The sequence below is a fragment of the Salvia splendens genome, chromosome 6, assembly GCF_004379255.2.
Source record: "Salvia splendens isolate huo1 chromosome 6, SspV2, whole genome shotgun sequence".
Taxonomy (NCBI): Eukaryota; Viridiplantae; Streptophyta; class Magnoliopsida; order Lamiales; family Lamiaceae; genus Salvia; species Salvia splendens.
Genome location: NC_056037.1, coordinates 36,938,753 through 36,955,108, shown reverse-complemented (window position 1 = coordinate 36,955,108; position 16,356 = coordinate 36,938,753). Strand labels below are relative to the sequence as shown.

The 16,356-nt window shown below is 41.8% G+C and overlaps 3 protein-coding genes across 4 annotated transcripts; 2 read left to right on the top strand and 1 right to left on the bottom strand.

Moving 5' to 3' along the window:
• The first annotated feature begins 4,136 nt into the window (after positions 1-4,136).
• On the top strand, positions 4,137-6,862 carry LOC121807593 (inactive leucine-rich repeat receptor-like protein kinase CORYNE). Of its 2 annotated transcripts, XM_042207854.1 has the most exons (3): positions 4,137-4,321; positions 4,414-5,584; positions 6,199-6,862. In XM_042207854.1, the coding sequence occupies exons 2-3, from the start codon at positions 4,701-4,703 to the stop codon at positions 6,497-6,499; spliced, it is 1,185 nt and encodes a 394-aa protein (XP_042063788.1). In that variant the 5' UTR covers positions 4,137-4,321; positions 4,414-4,700; the 3' UTR covers positions 6,500-6,862. The 2 variants fall into 2 exon arrangements, with proteins under 2 accessions (XP_042063788.1, XP_042063787.1); XM_042207853.1 differs by having other exon boundaries at positions 4,137-5,584.
• Positions 6,863-7,012: 150 nt separating this feature from the next.
• LOC121807591 (pentatricopeptide repeat-containing protein At5g13270, chloroplastic-like) lies at positions 7,013-9,554 on the top strand. The gene has a single exon (XM_042207850.1). The coding sequence runs from the start codon at positions 7,072-7,074 to the stop codon at positions 9,316-9,318; it is 2,247 nt and encodes a 748-aa protein (XP_042063784.1). The 5' UTR covers positions 7,013-7,071; the 3' UTR covers positions 9,319-9,554.
• Positions 9,555-12,086: 2,532 nt separating this feature from the next.
• Positions 12,087-14,553, bottom strand: LOC121807592 (serine carboxypeptidase-like 45). Its single transcript, XM_042207851.1, has 9 exons — positions 14,070-14,553; positions 13,892-13,993; positions 13,692-13,787; positions 13,506-13,598; positions 13,337-13,416; positions 12,972-13,253; positions 12,752-12,876; positions 12,459-12,669; positions 12,087-12,382 (listed from the first exon to the last, which is right to left on the bottom strand). Exons 1-9 carry the CDS (start codon positions 14,317-14,319, stop codon positions 12,233-12,235), a joined length of 1,389 nt encoding a protein of 462 aa, XP_042063785.1. The 5' UTR covers positions 14,320-14,553; the 3' UTR covers positions 12,087-12,232.
• Between the last annotated feature and the right edge of the window lie 1,803 nt (positions 14,554-16,356).

Genomic DNA, 16,356 nt, shown 5'->3' with positions numbered 1-16,356 from the left:
TGATAATTTTATCCGGACTACCTTAAGTACTTCATTTGTACATGTGTATAGTTTAGTTATATAATGGTGAATACACTATACTCAACTTTAATTTTTCAAGGGCCTCTAAACATATTTACTTGAGTTAGAGGTTGTTAGTCATGGTTTATTTTGCTATTTTATTTGTTGAATGGTTGTATTGGATTTCTATAGGTATTAATGTGTTTTATCGGTGAACTATCATGCAATTGTTGTGCTATGGAGTACTTTTTTTTGTGTTGGTTCGTCTTATGCTTTGCGTGCTTGTTCATTTTTGGATCTATTTTACACGTAAAAAAAATATATATATTTGGTTTTTTTTTTGAAGGAAATATATATTTGGTTCTATTTTCCTAAAAACTCTTACTTGAATGTTTTACATTATGGCTGACGAAGATTTACCTTCCAATATAGAACGGCGATTCCATGTGTTAATGATATCCTATCAATTTTACACTTTTAATTCCATTCTTGGAGTACTTGTTTATAACAATTTAAAGATCAAATTGTTGAAAATCTATCAAGTTTGGTCAATAACTCAGATTTTTTAAAATAGCCGATTATATTAATTAATACTACTATAGTACTATATTTTTCTTATTTATTGGATGATGAAAAATTGTTCATCATGCATGTCTTAATTATTGACCTAAGGGCACCAGCAACGCTGTGCCGTTGCGGTTCCTATGCCGTTCCGGCGGAACGGTTCCGCTGCGGCACGCGTTGCGGGATGCGTTCCGTCGCCGTTCCGTGCCGTCACCATTCCTATGCCGTGCCGCGTTCCGTTCTGGAGGAACGCGGAACGGAACGTTCCGCCACGCGCCGAGGCGACGTGGCGGCCTCCCATTCGACGCGTGAAGCCCACTCGCTGCCCCGCGAGTGGGCTTCGTCCGGTGACGCAATAATTCATTTTTTTAAATTCGAATTTAATAATTTTTTTTTTTTTTTGCAACGGTAATGAGACCGTTTTTTTTATATCCGTTTTTTATTTTTTTTAAATTTTTTTTATTTATTTACTCTATAAATACTCCTATTTCATACTCATTTCAATCACAAACACAAAGCAGGCTCTTTTTGCGCAGAAGCAGGAGGCTGCTCGCAAGGATGTGGAGAGGGCGTTCGGGGTTCTCCAAGCGCGCTTCAACATCATCAAAGCCCCGGCTCGTACGTGGTTCATGGAAAACATGGTCGACATCATGTATACGTGCATAATCTTGCACAACATGATTGTCCAAGACGAAGGACCCGAGGCGGGAAATTGGTTCGACGACGAATCCCCCGGAAGCTCAACCGCAAGTAGTCCGCCTCGAAGTGGAGCGCATCCGTCTATACAAGAACGATTATCTATTCGTGCAAGGACACGCGACTCTAGTGCCCACACCCAACTCCAACAGGATCTAATTGAGCACATTTGAGCAAATTTTGGCGGATGAAATTATTAAAATTGTGTACTTTTATTTTTTTAGGATTTTTATTGTGTGCTTTTTATTTTTTTAGGATTTTAATTGTGTGCTTTTTATTTTTTTAAGTTTAAGTTGTAATTTTTTTTAATGTTGTGTGTTTTTTAATAAAGTGTGTTTGTTTTTTAATAAAATGTGTTTATTTAAATTGAATTGGGTTGGAAATAAAAAAAAATGAAATTGAATGAATAGTAATTTAAGGAACGGTTAAGGAACGAAGGGTTGTAGGTTCCGTTCCTTAGTTAAGGAATGAAGTAAAAAAGTACAGTGGGGCTCTCAAATAGTGGTTTAAGGAACGGTATGGGAACGGTATAGGAACAGCGTTGTGGATGGCCTAACTCACACACATATAAAAAAATTAAAGACGTAACTGATTAGATATATTAAATGAGTTGTTTTAATTTATAAAATTAAAGGTGTGAATTTGACTAGATGTATTTTCCGTCCATATCAGAATTAATTTTCTCCAATGATGAGATACGGGATAACAGCAAAAAAATATCAAAATTATCGTATAATCGACTATTTTTACTATTGTGAATTTGACAAGAAAATTGACCAAAATTTAATGTGTTTTCCAGTAAATTTAGCCTAATTTAAATATGCACCTCTGTTTTAAATTCATTCAAGCTAACAATTGTGGTTTCTGAAAATTATTTTTGGGGTTTAGAGCATCCACAACGGTGGACGGTGATGGGAGTGAAGGCCGCCGTCCGTGCCAGCGAGCAGGCGACGTGGCGGCTTATGATTGGGCAACGGCATAGCCGTTGCCTTTGAATTATTATTATTTTTTATTTTAAAAATCGTTTTTAAATTATATAAAATGATTAAAAAAAATTTCCAAATCCCAAAAATATGGCTGTTTTTTTCCCGTTTTTTCTGAATTTTTTTGAGTTTTCCCCCCCCCCCAAAATCATCTATAAATATACACATTCATCATCCATTTATCACATCAATTCATCTCACATTCATCTCTCATTCTTAAAATTCACATACCAACTATCAACACATTCATCCCTCATTCAAAACCTCAAATGGATTTCACCCATATTATGGCGGAAGCGGAACGCGAAGAACAAGAATACTACTACGAACAACATCGTGCCGCTTACGAAGCATATGTCGCGGCGAATACCCCCGCTCCTCCTCCTCAACGAACCAGATCAAATCGGCGCTACATCCATCGTGACCGGGAGGGAGCCCACGAAAGGCTCGTTGCCGACTACTTTGCCGACCAGCGGTTTCCGGCAGATTACTTCAGGCGCCGTTTCGCATGTCAAAGCGCTTGTTCATGCGAATTGTCAACACATTGTCCGCACGTGTTATATTCTTCCAAACAGGTCAAGATGCAGCCGGCCGGCAAAGTATCACGCCGTTGCAGAAGTGTACGTGTGCCATCCGACAACTCGCTACTGGGGAAACGACCGACATCTTCGACGAGTATTTGCATATCGGTGAGTCCACTGGAATTCTTTGTCTAAAGAATTTTTGCGAGTGCGTTCGTTCATCTTTCGGGGATGAATTCCTGCGGGCACCCAGCACCGATGATTGCCAACGGTTGCTGCGTCTTCACGAATCAGTCCATGGCTTCCCTGGAATGCTTGGCAGCATTTACTGCATGCATTGGAGGTGGAAGAATTGCCCGAATGCTTGGAGGGGGCAACACTTAAGCGGTCACAAAGGCGGCGGCCCAACACTTATCCTTGAGGCGGTCGCCGACTACCGCCTATGGATTTGGCATGCATATTTCGGCGTTGCCGGAGCCAACAACGACTTGAACGTGCTCTATTCTTCACCACTCTTCAATGATGTGATGAATGGTGTAGCACCGGCGATCGACTTCACCATCAACGGAAATACATACCACATGGGTTACTATCTCGCCGATGGTATCTACCCAAGGTGGTCGACGTTCGTGAAGACGCTCCACAACTCGCACGACCCGAGGCGCGTTCTTTTTGCGCAGCGTCAAGAGTCCGCGCGGAAAGACGTTGAAAGAGCCTTCGGGGTCCTTCAAGCCCGATTTAACATTGTGAAGGCCCCGGCTCGGCTGTGGTACGTGAATAATATCGCCGACATCATGTTCACGTGTATTATATTACACAACATGATTATAGCCGAGGAAGGGCCAAGGACGGCTAGCTTCTACGACGAGGATGAAGCCGGAAGCTCAACATCGAGGTCTCCCCCACGCCGAGGTGAGCATACGACGGTTGGCCAGAGGATCGAGACAAGGCACACAATGCGTGATACCCGAACCCACATTCAGCTACAAGAAAACCTAATGAAACACATGTGAGCGAAATTCGGCAACGAGTAGTGGTTTTTTTAATTTTTAGTATTTTAATTATGTAATTTTTAATTTTTAGGATTTTAATTACGTCGTTTTTTATTTTATTTGTCATTTGTAATATTATTTATGTTTTTTTAATGAATTTTAGTATTATGGAAATGTTTATGTTTAATTGAATATTAAATTAATTGTGCTCGTCCTTGCGGAAGAGCACATTTGTGGGTGTTGTGCTCTTGCCAGAGAGCAGGCATGAATAGTACCGTCCGGGCCCACAACCGTGCCGCTGGCAAGAGCACGGTTGTGGATGCTATTAGGTAGAATATAGTCTACATTTTATATGAAAGTAGTGTAGCCAAAGAGCGCAATACACAGCAAACCAGAGTTATTTTCATCCCCATTTCTCTGAGTGTTATTGCAATAGTGACTAAATTATGCATATATGTGTAATCTTATGTTTGTAGTTTGTAAAAAGAGGCCAATCCATCTCTGAATCTGGTTGGCTTTGAAATGTTGTTTGTTTGTTAGCGCTTTGGTTCTTGGAGCTTGAAATGTGGGTTTTCTTTTCCTTTCCTCAGTTTTCACCTTTTTTCTAACACACTTCACTTCCCCTCACTTTGAATTTGAATGTGCTGTACAAAACAGACAATATAGCGCTCAAGGTGTTTGCAAAAATGACGCAAATGGAATCTCTGATGTAATCATTCCCCTCCTCCTTCAGTCTCAAGATTTCCCTTCACAATAGCTATGATTTTATCCCAAAGGTTCAGTCTTTTTGCCATTGTGGGCTCCAAGATTCCTCTAGAAACTGCTCTTCTATGATGTGACTGTCTTCACCTTTAATTGGGGGAATGTGGTTTGCTTTTTTATGGTCTCTCTGTATATAGTGAAATATTGTGTTTGAGAAATGGGGGGTTTTGCTTTGCTTTCTTATGTTAGCTCATAACTATCTTTCTATGGAGAGGAATAGACATGGAATTAGTGCAAGAAAGGGGTTAAAGATGGTTGTGTTGTTAGCTTTTTGTGTGAATGTAGTCTCATCTGAATGCATATATAGGCCTAGCAAGAGCTTCTCCGGCGAGCCGCCGCCGCTCAGCCTCAAGAACAGGCTGAGGAGGATTTTCTTGAGCATAGGATTAGGGATTGTGACAGGATTGCTTGGTGCCCTTCTCTTAGCTTTGCTGTTTAGGCACTTTGTGAAGTATGTGAACAGAGCTCCAATTCTTAAAGGCCCTGTGCTGTTTTCGCCTCGAATTTCTGGTAGGACGCTTAGATCAGCCCTCTCGAACAGCTCGGAGCTTCTGAGCTCGAGCCTGACTGGAAGATACTACAAGGCCGTCCTCGACAACGGGCTTGTGGTGGCAGTCAAGCGGCTCGAGCCTGAGTGTGGGGTTGGGGCTCGGGGGAAGGCCTTGAGGAAGAAGATACGGAAGGAGCTCGAAGTTCTTGCTAGCTTGAGGCATAGGAATTTGATGAGTTTGAGGTCTTATGTTTGTGAATCGAGCGGATACTCGTTGGTGTATGACTTTGCCCCGGCTGGGAGCCTTGACGATGTAATGAGGAGAGTGAGGGAGAATCAGTTGGAGCTAAAGTGGGAGTCTCGGCTTCGTATTGCTGTTGGTATTGCTAGAGGGTTGTATCACCTGCATTTCGCCTGTGATCCTAGAAGGTTGCACTATAACTTGAAGCCCTCGAATGTTATATTGAACTCGCAGTTCGATCCTAGGTTGACTGATTTGGGACTCGCTGCTATCCTTCCCGATTTCAGACGAGCAGCATCGGGGTACAATGCACCCGAGTGTTTTCAGAATTGTAGGTATGAAGTAGCTTGCCTTTCACTCTATAATAGTATTGATTCATTAAAAATGATTGTTGTGTTTAGTTGATGATTATGCATCCAAAAATAGAGTGATCAAGAATTGAACTTATCTCTTTCACTTCTTGATCAAGAAGTAATGCATACATGCTTTTCACTTTATAATAGTATAAACTCATTAAAAATCAGATCTTTATTCATATTTTGCGTGATTACTCCATGTTTGATCAATGATTGTTGTGCTTAGTTGATGATTATGCATCCAAAAACAGAGTGATTAAGAATTGAACTTATCTCCTCTTTTCACTTTATAATAGTATAAATTAATTAAAAATCAGATCTTTAAGCATGTCTTTATTGACATATTCCAGTTTTTATCATTGATTTTGTTGTGTTTAGTTGATGATTATACATCCAAAAGTAGAGTGATCAAAAGTTTTAGAATATGGAAAGTGCTTTTCAAAGCTTTATGCAAAAACTGTGCAAAGCATAGAATCAAAGTATATTTTTCATATAAAGTTGATAAGCCAAGATTAATCAGTTTCTTGATACATGCTAGTAGTACTTTTGTTTATGGAAATGTAATTCTATAACTTATTTGGAATTGATTCTAGGTATACAGATAAAAGTGATGTCTTCAGCTTTGGGGTTATATTAGGTGTTCTATTAACAGGCCGGGACCCACTGGACCCATTATTTGGCGACGGGGGAAGCTTAGGGCAGTGGCTCAGGCAGCTGCAGCAAGCCGGCGAGTGCCGGGAAGTGCTGGACAAAGCCATTCTAGGAGAAGAAGTGGAAGAGGAGGAGATGCTGATGGCTGTGAGAATCGCGGTTGTGTGCCTATCAGACTTGCCCGCTGACCGCCCCTCGACCGATGAGCTCGTTTCTATGCTGACTCAGCTGAACAGTTTCTAAAGCAAGCCAAGAGAAGGAGCTTTTGGTTGTCCCCACGGCTTACACAGCACAAGGCACGTGCATAGGTTTGCCGTGGGAGCAACCACTGAGCTCCGCCTTCATCTGTAACGAACGAGTCGTTTTTACGAGGCTACGTTGTAGTGTTTCTTGCTTGACTGAGATTGGTGTTGTGAAGAAGGTGAAGGAACTGATGATTTTGTGTTGTGAAGAAGAAGGTGTTGTGAGGAAAGTAGGGAAGCATTTGCTTATGGTGGTGGGGATGATTTTGTTTGCTCTGTTTTTTTTTGAATCAGAGGTCCTTTCACATTTTCACCACTCTTTTAAAATATCTTGATATTAATTGTCTACTTTATTTTTAGTAAATTAGAGTTTAATACTCCCTCAGTCCTGTATAAGCATTTAAAAAATTGATATTTAAATTGATAAACAAAATTGAATAATAAATCGATGAAACAAAATTGAGTAAAAGTAAAACTAACATTTTCTGCTTATTATACATCAAATGACCATTATAAATAGGGAATCACTCCATTGCCTTCGTTCATCTCTCCATTTTGTTTTCTCTGAAATCAATGCCGACTCTCTACTTACTAAATTCAACCTTCTCAAATCTCCAGGCCGATAAATTCCAGAACGCAAATTTCGCCAAAATCCCCTCATGGGTATCCCTCAAATCCAACAAATCATCGCTCAAATCGCCCGAAACTCACCGCGGAGAGCTAGAAAACGTCCATCTACTCTCCCTCTCCAAGCAGGAAAATCTCAAAGAAGCCCATGAATACCTTCTCCAAATGCACCGTTTCAACATCCCCGTCTCCCCTCAATCGTATAAGCACCTGCTGCAGAAATGTTCCAAGCTGAAGTCGTTAAAATTCGGCAAATTGATCCACCGCCGTTTGCCGGAAGATCCTCCGGATTATCTCTCTAATTGCGTTCTCGAAATGTACTGCGATTGCGGGAGTCTTTCTGACGCTCGGAAGTTGTTCGATGAAATGCCTGAGAGAAGTATGGGTTCTTGGGTCGTAATTATATCTGCTTACGCAGATGAAGGGCTGTTGGAGGATGCTGTGAAACTGTATTTGAGTATGCAAGATTCCGACTTTAAGCCGAATCCTTATGTTTATGTCTGTTTATTTAAGTCTTTTTCAGAATCTTGGTGTTTAGAGATTGGAAAACAGATGCATTGTCGAGTAATCAAGGCCGGGTTTGGTGATAACGTAGCGTTGGATACTGCGTTATGCAATATGTATGTTAAATGCGGGAGCTTGGATTGCGCGGAGAGATTATTCGGTTTGATGCAGGAAAAGAATGTAGTTTCATACACCACGATGATGGTGGGGTGTGCTCAAGCAAATAGGCATGATGATGCATTGAGATTTTTCAAAAGAATGGTTGATGAAGATGTTGATTTGGATGAGTTTGCGTTTTCGATAACTCTAAAGGCTTGTGCTGCGCTTGTTGATCGTAAATTGGGCGAGCAAGCTCATGGCTTGGTTGTTAAACTCGGCCTACAAGGCGAGGTCTCTGTGGGGACGCCCCTAGTGGACTTCTACGTTAAATGTGGAGATGTTGAGTCCGGTATCCGAGCGTTTGAGGCTATACACGAGCCAAATGATGTGTCTTGGAGTGCTTTATTGTGTGGCTATTCTCAAATTGGGGAGTTTGAGAAATGCATCGATGTTTTCAAGCGTTTGAGAAGTGAAGGTGTTGTTTTGAACAGATTCATGTACACAAGCATATTTCAAGTGTGCTCTGCTTTTGCGGATTTCAATTTCGGATCTCAGGCTCATGGCGATGCGATAAAGAGAGGGCTCGTTTCGTATCTCTACGGAGAGAGCGCCATGATCACGATGTATGCCAAGTGTGGGAAGTTGGACTACGCATTTCGAGCATTCGAGTCCATGGATGCACCGGATACTGTGGCGTGGACAGCCATGATCGCTGGCTGTGCACACCACGGGAAGGCCTCGGACGCCATTTCCCTTTTTAGAGAAATGCAGGCTTCCGGGGTGAGGATGAACGCCGTCACTTATGTGGCGATCCTCACGGCCTGCAGCCATGCCGGTTTGGTTCGAGAAGCAGGGGAGTTTTTTCGATCCATGGGTAGTAAAGCCACGATCGATCACTACAACTGTATGATCGATGCCTACTCTCGAGCCGGATTATTGAAACAAGCGTTTGATTTGATAAACGAGATGCCATTCGAGGCGGACGCCATGAGCTGGAAGAGTTTGCTTGGGGGGTGCTCGATCCACCGGGAGTACGAGATCGGGAGAATCGCTGCAGACGAGCTCCTCCGGCTGGACCCCCACGACGCGGCTGCTTATATCCTCCTGTTCAATATGCACGCTTCGTGTGGAAAGTGGGAGGAGGCGGCAGGGGTGAGGAGGCTGATGGCGGAGAGAGGCGTGCGGAAGGAGACGGGGTGCAGCTGGATCAGCGTTGGTGGGGAAGTGCATCGCTTCGTGGTGGGGGATCGGCACCATCCCCTGGCGGAGGAGGTGTATGCGAAGGTGGAGGAGATGGGGTTCGAGGAAACGAGTGGGGATGGCGTGTTGTTGAGTGAGGAAGACGAGGTGTGGAGGGAGAGGAAGAGACAGGAGATGGTGCACAGCGAGAGGCTGGCGATAGGGTACGGGCTGATAGCGACGGCTCCGACGTCGGCGATCGTCGTTTTCAAGAACCTGAGGGCGTGTAGAGGCTGTCATGAGTTCGGCAAGCATGTGTCGCTCGTGACGGGACGGGAGATCATGGTCAGAGATTCAAATAGATTTCACCGCTTTGTAAACGGAGAATGCTCGTGTCGGGATTACTGGTAGCTAGCAGTGAAAAAGATTGTTGCCGGCATCAGAAGGGAGAGGGCAGTTGCCGATAATGAATGACGGATGAAGAACGAAAAACAAAAGACAATGTGGGATCGGCGGCATATTCAAAACCCGGATTTGGTTGCGTTTTCGAACTTCATGGGCCACAGTGGAATCGGTCGACGGTCGACCTCATCGAAACACATTGGTTTTTTATTTGTCCATACAATAATAAATTATTAATTTTTCAATTGAATGATCCTATTTTATTCGGACTAAGAGCATCCACAACCGTGCTCTTGCCAGCGGCAAGGTTGTGGGCCCGGGCGGTACTATTCATGCCTGCTCTCTGGCAAGAGCACAACACCCACAACTGTGCTCTTCCGCAAAGACGAGCACAATTAATTTAAAATTCAATTAAACAATAACATTTCCATAATATTAAAATTCATTTAAAAACCACAATAAATATTACAAATGACAAATAAAATTAAAAATTACATAATTAAAATCCTAAAAATGAAAAATTACATAATTAAAATCCTAAAAATTAAAAATTACATAATTAAAATCCTAAAAATTAAAAAAACCACTACTCGTTGCCGAATTTCGCCCACATGTGGTTGATTAGGTCTTCTTGTAGTTGATTGTGGATTCGAGTATCGCGCATTGTGTGTCTTGTCTCGATCCTCTGGCCAACCGTCGTATGCTCGCCTCGGCGTGGGGGAGACCTCGCTGTTGAGCTTCCGGCTTCGTCCTCGTCGTAGAAGCTAGCCGTCCTCGGCCCTTCGTCGGCTATAATCATGTTGTGTAATATAATACACGTGAACATGATGTCGGCGATATTATTCACGTACCACAGCCGAGCCGGGGCCTTCACAATGTTGAATCGAGCTTGAAGGACCCCGAAGGCTCTTTCGACGTCCTTCCGCGCTGACTCTTGACGCTGCGCAAAAAGAACCCGTCTCGGGTCGTGCGGGTTGTGGAGCGTCTTCACGAACGTCGACCACCTTGGGTAGATACCATCGGCGAGATAGTAAACCATGCGGTATGTATTTCCGTTGATGGTGAAGTCGATCGCCGGTGCTACACCATTCATCACATCATTGAAGAGTGGTGAAGAATAGAGCACGTTCAAGTCGTTGTTGGATCCGGCAACGCCGAAATATGCATGCCAAATCCATAGGCGATAGTCGGCGACCGCCTCAAGGATAAGTGTTGGGCCGCCGCCTTTGTGACCGCTTAAGTGTTGCCCCCTCCAAGCAGTCGGGCAATTCTTCCACCTCCAATGCATGCAGTCAATGCTGCCAAGCATTCCGGGAAAGCCATGGACTGATTCGTGAAGACGAATCAACCGTTGGCAATCATCGGTGGTGGGTGCCCGAAGGAATTCATCCCCAAAAGCAGAAAGAACGCCCTCGCAAAAATTCTTTAAACAAAGGATTCCAGTGGACTCACCGATATGCAAATACTCGTCGAAGATGTCGGCCGTTTGCCCAGTAGCGAGTTGTCGGATGGCACACGTACACTTCTGCAACGCCGTGATACTTTGCCGGCCGGCTGCATCTACACCTGTTTGAAAGTATTCAACACGTGCGGACAATGTGTTGACAATTCGCATGAACAAGCGCTTTGACATGCGAAAACGGCGCCTGAAGTAATCTGCCGGAAACCGCGGATGGTCGGCAAAGTAGTCGGCAACGAGCCTTTCGTGGGCTCCCTCCCGGTCACGATGGATGTAGCGGCGATTTGATCTAGTGCGTTGAGGAGGATGAGCGGGGGTATTCGCCGCGACATATGCTTCGTAAGCGGCACGATGTTGTTCGTAGTATTCTTGTTCTTCGCGCTCCGCTTCCGCCATGAGATGAGTGAAATCCATTTGATGTTTTGAGTGAATGTTGAATGTGTTGATAGTTTGTATAAGAATTATGAATGAGAGATGAATTGATGTGATAAATGAGTGATGAATGTGTGTATTTATAGATGATTTTGGGAAAAAAAATAAAAAAATCAAAAAAATTCAGAAAAAACGGGAAAAAACAACCATATTTTTGGGATTTGGAAAATATATTTTTTTTATTTTTTAGCATTATTTATAATTAAATACCGATTTTTAAAAAAATAAAATAAAAAATATTTAAACACAACGGCTATGCCGTTGACGAATGGGATCGCGCCACGTGTGCGTCCGCTGGCACGGACGTGCTCGATACATCGAGCAGCGCCGTGCCAGCGGCGCGGACGGCGGTGGCGACGGACGCCACCGCTGCGCATGCTCTAACAAATCAAGACAAAAGTTAGTGCAATATTATACTCCCTCCGTCCTGGACTACTTGCACTTATTTCCTTTCTGGGCGTCCCAAGTTATTTGCACTCTTTCCATTTTTAGTAAAAATTATCACCTACAGCCGCAATTGTTGACTTTGCTATACACTCATTCCTTAATCTCCGTGCCGAAAAGGAAATGTGCGAGTAGTCCGGAACGGAGGGAGTACTCCCTCCGTTTCTTCATAGTTGAGTCATTTTTCCATTTTGGGAAGTTCCTTCATAGTTGAGTCATTTCTATTTTCTTATTTTTTTATCTATTTGTTTAACACACCCAATATTCATTTCTAAAACTCCGTGCTGAAAGTTTCGTCTCAACTATGAGGAAACAGAGGGAGTATCAAATTTTGGATTTTCAGATATTGGACTGATCGGTAACATGATCAAGAATTGGGTATGGTGTTAAGGCCTTTTTGGGCTGCAAGTATCCGATTTTTTGGGTCCAGCCCAAATTGTGATGATCATGAACAAAAAATACATTTCATCTTATGACAAAAACTGCCATTAAATGGCTGCACACATCATTCTTACACTTTTTGATTTCCAGAAAACACAACAAATTAACAAATTTAAATTCTTTACAATTTCAATCTGAGATTTTCTCTTAAAATTCTCGAGGCAGAGGCCTGCTTTCCAGAAACGCCTTGAACAGCACCAGGGACCTCTCCGGCTGCGAAAACGGGGCTTCGTGAGACGCCCCTCGGATCGTTGCAAACGAGAGGATGTCACCGTAGACCTGAGTCCACCCTCCAACCTAAACATCACCACATGTTAGTCAACCAGAAATCCGCCATTTCATTATTTCAATCAAGAGAGTAGCAACATTTCACCTGCATCCCTGCAAACCACACCCGATAAGGCGTGCTCGAACGCAGTTTCAACGCCCGCGCCAGCCTGTGGACGAGCCTCCGACTCCCTGTTAGAGGTATGACCGAGTCTTGATCCCCGCTGTACACCAACACCGGGATTCCCGCCTGAACTATCCTCCCCACCACGTTGATCGTAGGTATCTCGAGATCAAGCAGTTCGTAATCTAAAATGCTGCAACAAGATTGCACACAAAAGTTTATAAAAAAATCATCCACTTCTGCATTTTTTGTTTGTAATTAACTAAGACTTTTACTTGCTGCAGACGAGCCACCGGTTGACTCCAACGAGACGCGCGTGAAAGGCCTTCTGAACATCCTTTCTGTTCAAGTAATTCACAGTCTTGTCCTCCACACACACGTCAACGCTCTCAGTGACTTGCTGCAGTTCACCACCACAACCGAACGCTCAGTTCGCAACAATTGAGAGAAAATCATCCAAGCCAATACAATGTAGTCGATAAAGCTTTTTTGTACCTGAGGAGCAAGAGCCTTGGACTGAGAGAGCACGGACGAGATGCAGACATCGAGGGTGACGTCGTATTTGTCCACAAACTTGCTGGTTTCGGTTGTGACAAGGCTCATAACCTTGGAGCAGATTGGGGAGAGGGAGCCTCTGTAGTATTCGCTGACGTACCGCGAGTAGTTGCACGAGGAAGTGAACATTCTGTACGTTGTATCGGATATTAGGCCGTGAGACCAGAAGAATTCGGCCCTTGAGTTGAAGTCGGTTGCGTATTCAAGAACTGGATTTCCTAGCTGCATTGTGGATTAGAGTTTAGTGATCTTGATTCTTGAAACAAGAATGGGTAATGTGGTTTAGGAAGAGCAAAAAAACTCACTGCAATTCCTTTCAAGTTGAATTCTTGTCTTTTTTTGTTGGATTGTAGCATTAGCTCTGCTAGTTGGGGAATGTAGTGCCCTAAGAGTAACTATAACTTGTTAGAAACAATTCCGATTTCCATATACAAGAGTTTCATTCTATTGAGAAAAGATTCAAATTTTTTTTACCAGCATAGCTCTCTCCAGTGATATACAAGCTCCTGTCTTTGTATTGTGGGAATCTAAGGAACCAGTTTTGCAGGAACACCAAGTTGTCATGAGCTATAAACACAACCAAAATTTCAGAACACTAATAAAGAAACTCCCCATCTCCTAAAATGGACCAAGAAATTACTATGTAAACAACAAACATGCCTGTGATCTTGTCATTTACACCATCATAAGAGGAAGAATTTGCAGCATATGAAAACCCCACCCCAATGGGTGACTCCAAATACAAGATATTTGCTTCTGCATAGCATCAAACCGATCAAATGCAAGCAAATTTTTCAAAGTAGGAGCATGTACAAAATTTGAAGGAAACATCAATCAAAGATTGAAATGTGACAACAAACCTCTATTCCAGCTTTGTTCATTCCTAACCAGGCCATTCCCACTAGGCCTAAAAGGCCCATTTTCAGAGAAAGCCCCAACTCCCAAAGAAGAACAGCCAGGACCTGCAAACAAACACACCATTCAAACAACAATCACCAACAAAACACACACGCAGTGGGTGAGAGTGAGAAAGTAGACCTCCATTGAGCCACAAAACAAGAGGCTTTGAAGCAGGATCAATCTCAGCTTCAACAAAATAGTAAAAGAGGGCTCTCTCCTCCCTTTGATCAACAGAAACATAGCCAGAATACTGGTGGAAGCCAACACTGGGCTGCCCAGGAAGCTCAGAAATTCTGTCAGCAGCTGACAAAGAAGAAGAAGATAAATGGGACTGAGCTGAATGTGCTAAGAAAGTGAGAAAAGCTAAGATCTTTACAATGGCAGCCATGGCCAAGCAGCGAAGGTGAGGTGTGAGAAGAAGCTGAAGGGGGGATTATAATTATATAAAGATGGGGGTGTGTTCTTTTCTTGTCATTATTGAATAGCTTTTGTCGTTTTGGAGATGATCTGACTGTGATGCAGTGTGAATCAACAAGAATATGATAAAAGGGAATGGAAAAAAAACTGGGCTTTCTGAGTTTTTGCAGAGGGCAATTGTATTTGTAGTCCCCTTATAGCTTGGTCTCTTGTTGTCATGTGAAAACGTTGGGTTGAAATAAAAACTTGAAAAAGATTCAATTTTTTGAAGTGGGATTTATTCAAGATTGCAATCGAGGGTAGACTAGAAACCTTTTTCTTCCAAAATGAGGTCATCCAACTCCCCATCTCAATACCGTCTCATCTATTCACTATTTATGGGTTCCACTACACTTTTTATCCCTTCTTTTAACTAAAAGATAACAACTATAACCTTTCATCTTTAACTATTCATTCAATTTCATTTTTTATTTTTATTTCCAACAAATTCAATTAATAAAAACACACTTCATTAAATAAAAGAAAATTACAATTTAAAATCCTAAAAAATAAAAAAAAAAAACATAATTAAAATCTTAAAAAATAAAAAAAAGACATAATTTAAAATACTAGAAATTAAAAATTGCACACTTAAATTATAAAAACTACTCTGCCCTCGCCACCGGAGTTTCCGTCATCGGACATTTTTGCAGAAATTGGAGAGGAAAGAGAGATGATATAATAGTGTTTGTGAGAGTGTAGTGTTTGTGTGTGGAAAAAATGGTGGGAGAATTGAGTTATTTATAGATGAATGTGGAAAAAAAAGAAAAAAAAAATCTGCAAAAAAAAAACGGCCGAAAAAAACGGTCAATTTTTTTTTTGATTTAAAAAAATTAAATTAAAAATAGCCTAAAATCGACGCCCACTCGCAGAGTCGGCGAGTGGGCGTCACGCCCCAACCGCTGCTCGCTACGTGGCCGACGCACGTGGCGAGACACCCCGCCACCCACCCCCCCCCCCAGGCTACAAGACGCGATGGAGCACCCGCATCGCTGTCTCGATGCGGTCTCGTCTCGCCGGGACGAGACCGAGCCCGCATTGAGACAGTGATGCAGGTGCTCTGAGTTCGAAGATTCTTTATTTCAAGTAATATCAACAAAGCTCGATTTACCTATTTTCTATATAACTTAAAATAGAATAAATTGAACTTTGATTTTTAGTGAAAAAATTATTGATGCAATAATCACTTTTAAAATATGAGAATGAAATCAAATGCATAAACAGAAAAAAAAATAATGTTAATAAAATTAAATGAGAACAATGCATTCGGATTATGATCACTTAAGATATTTACCGTAATTGAGATAAAAATATGAATTTAAAGTTAAGAAAGTACACACAAAGGATCTTTTTTAAATTCAATAGCATAAGAAATGGGGCATGTGACAGCTAATGCAATTATATCATTCAAGAAAGACATGTTTGCTTATGTAACAATATCATTTCACCCAAGAAAGAAAAAACCTTCATTTGTTGCTTTCAGTATGAAATATGCAGAGAATAAAAGACCTTTTCATTGTTTTGTTTGTTTGGCAGGTACAATCTTACCTTGGAAAATTAAATCTACCTTTCAAGATTCCAAACTATTTGTGAAAAATATTGAATTCTATACCTTTTTAGTATTTACCATTTCTTGGTAGAATGAATCAAGAGATATTCTAGAATAATGTTTTTTATTCCCTAACAACAAATTGGGTCTTTTTAAAGAAGATTTAGTCCTAAAAGACAAACCTTTGTTTAATTTGAAACCTTTTATTTTCTTTGTGAAAGGGTAAAAAAATGTTGAGGAAACAGTATTAAATATTAATACCTTTTTAGCTATATCACATGATATCCTAAGGTAAAGTAAAGAGGTTGTATTTCTGCTTTGTGTATATGTAATTTATCATTTTGTCACCCACTCTTTTTGTATGTATTGCTTCATTTGGCCTTTACACTATGTCCTTTCTTGATTTTTAAGCAATCCTTT

Excerpts from the sequence above, each read along its gene's own strand:
- LOC121807591 (XM_042207850.1), top strand. The coding sequence starts at position 7,072 with ATGCCGACTCTCTACTTACTAAATTCAACCTTCTCAAATCTCCAGGCC.
- LOC121807593 (XM_042207854.1), top strand. The coding sequence starts at position 4,701 with ATGTTAGCTCATAACTATCTTTCTATGGAGAGGAATAGACATGGAATT. Across the intron at positions 5,585-6,198 it reads GAGTGTTTTCAGAATTGTAG|GTATACAGATAAAAGTGATG; the intron begins GTATGAAGTAGC and ends AATTGATTCTAG.
- LOC121807592 (XM_042207851.1), bottom strand. The coding sequence starts at position 14,319 with ATGGCTGCCATTGTAAAGATCTTAGCTTTTCTCACTTTCTTAGCACAT. Across the intron at positions 13,599-13,691 it reads TGTAAATGACAAGATCACAG|CTCATGACAACTTGGTGTTC; the intron begins GCATGTTTGTTG and ends TTGTGTTTATAG. Across the intron at positions 12,877-12,971 it reads CCAAGGCTCTTGCTCCTCAG|CAAGTCACTGAGAGCGTTGA; the intron begins GTACAAAAAAGC and ends GGTGAACTGCAG.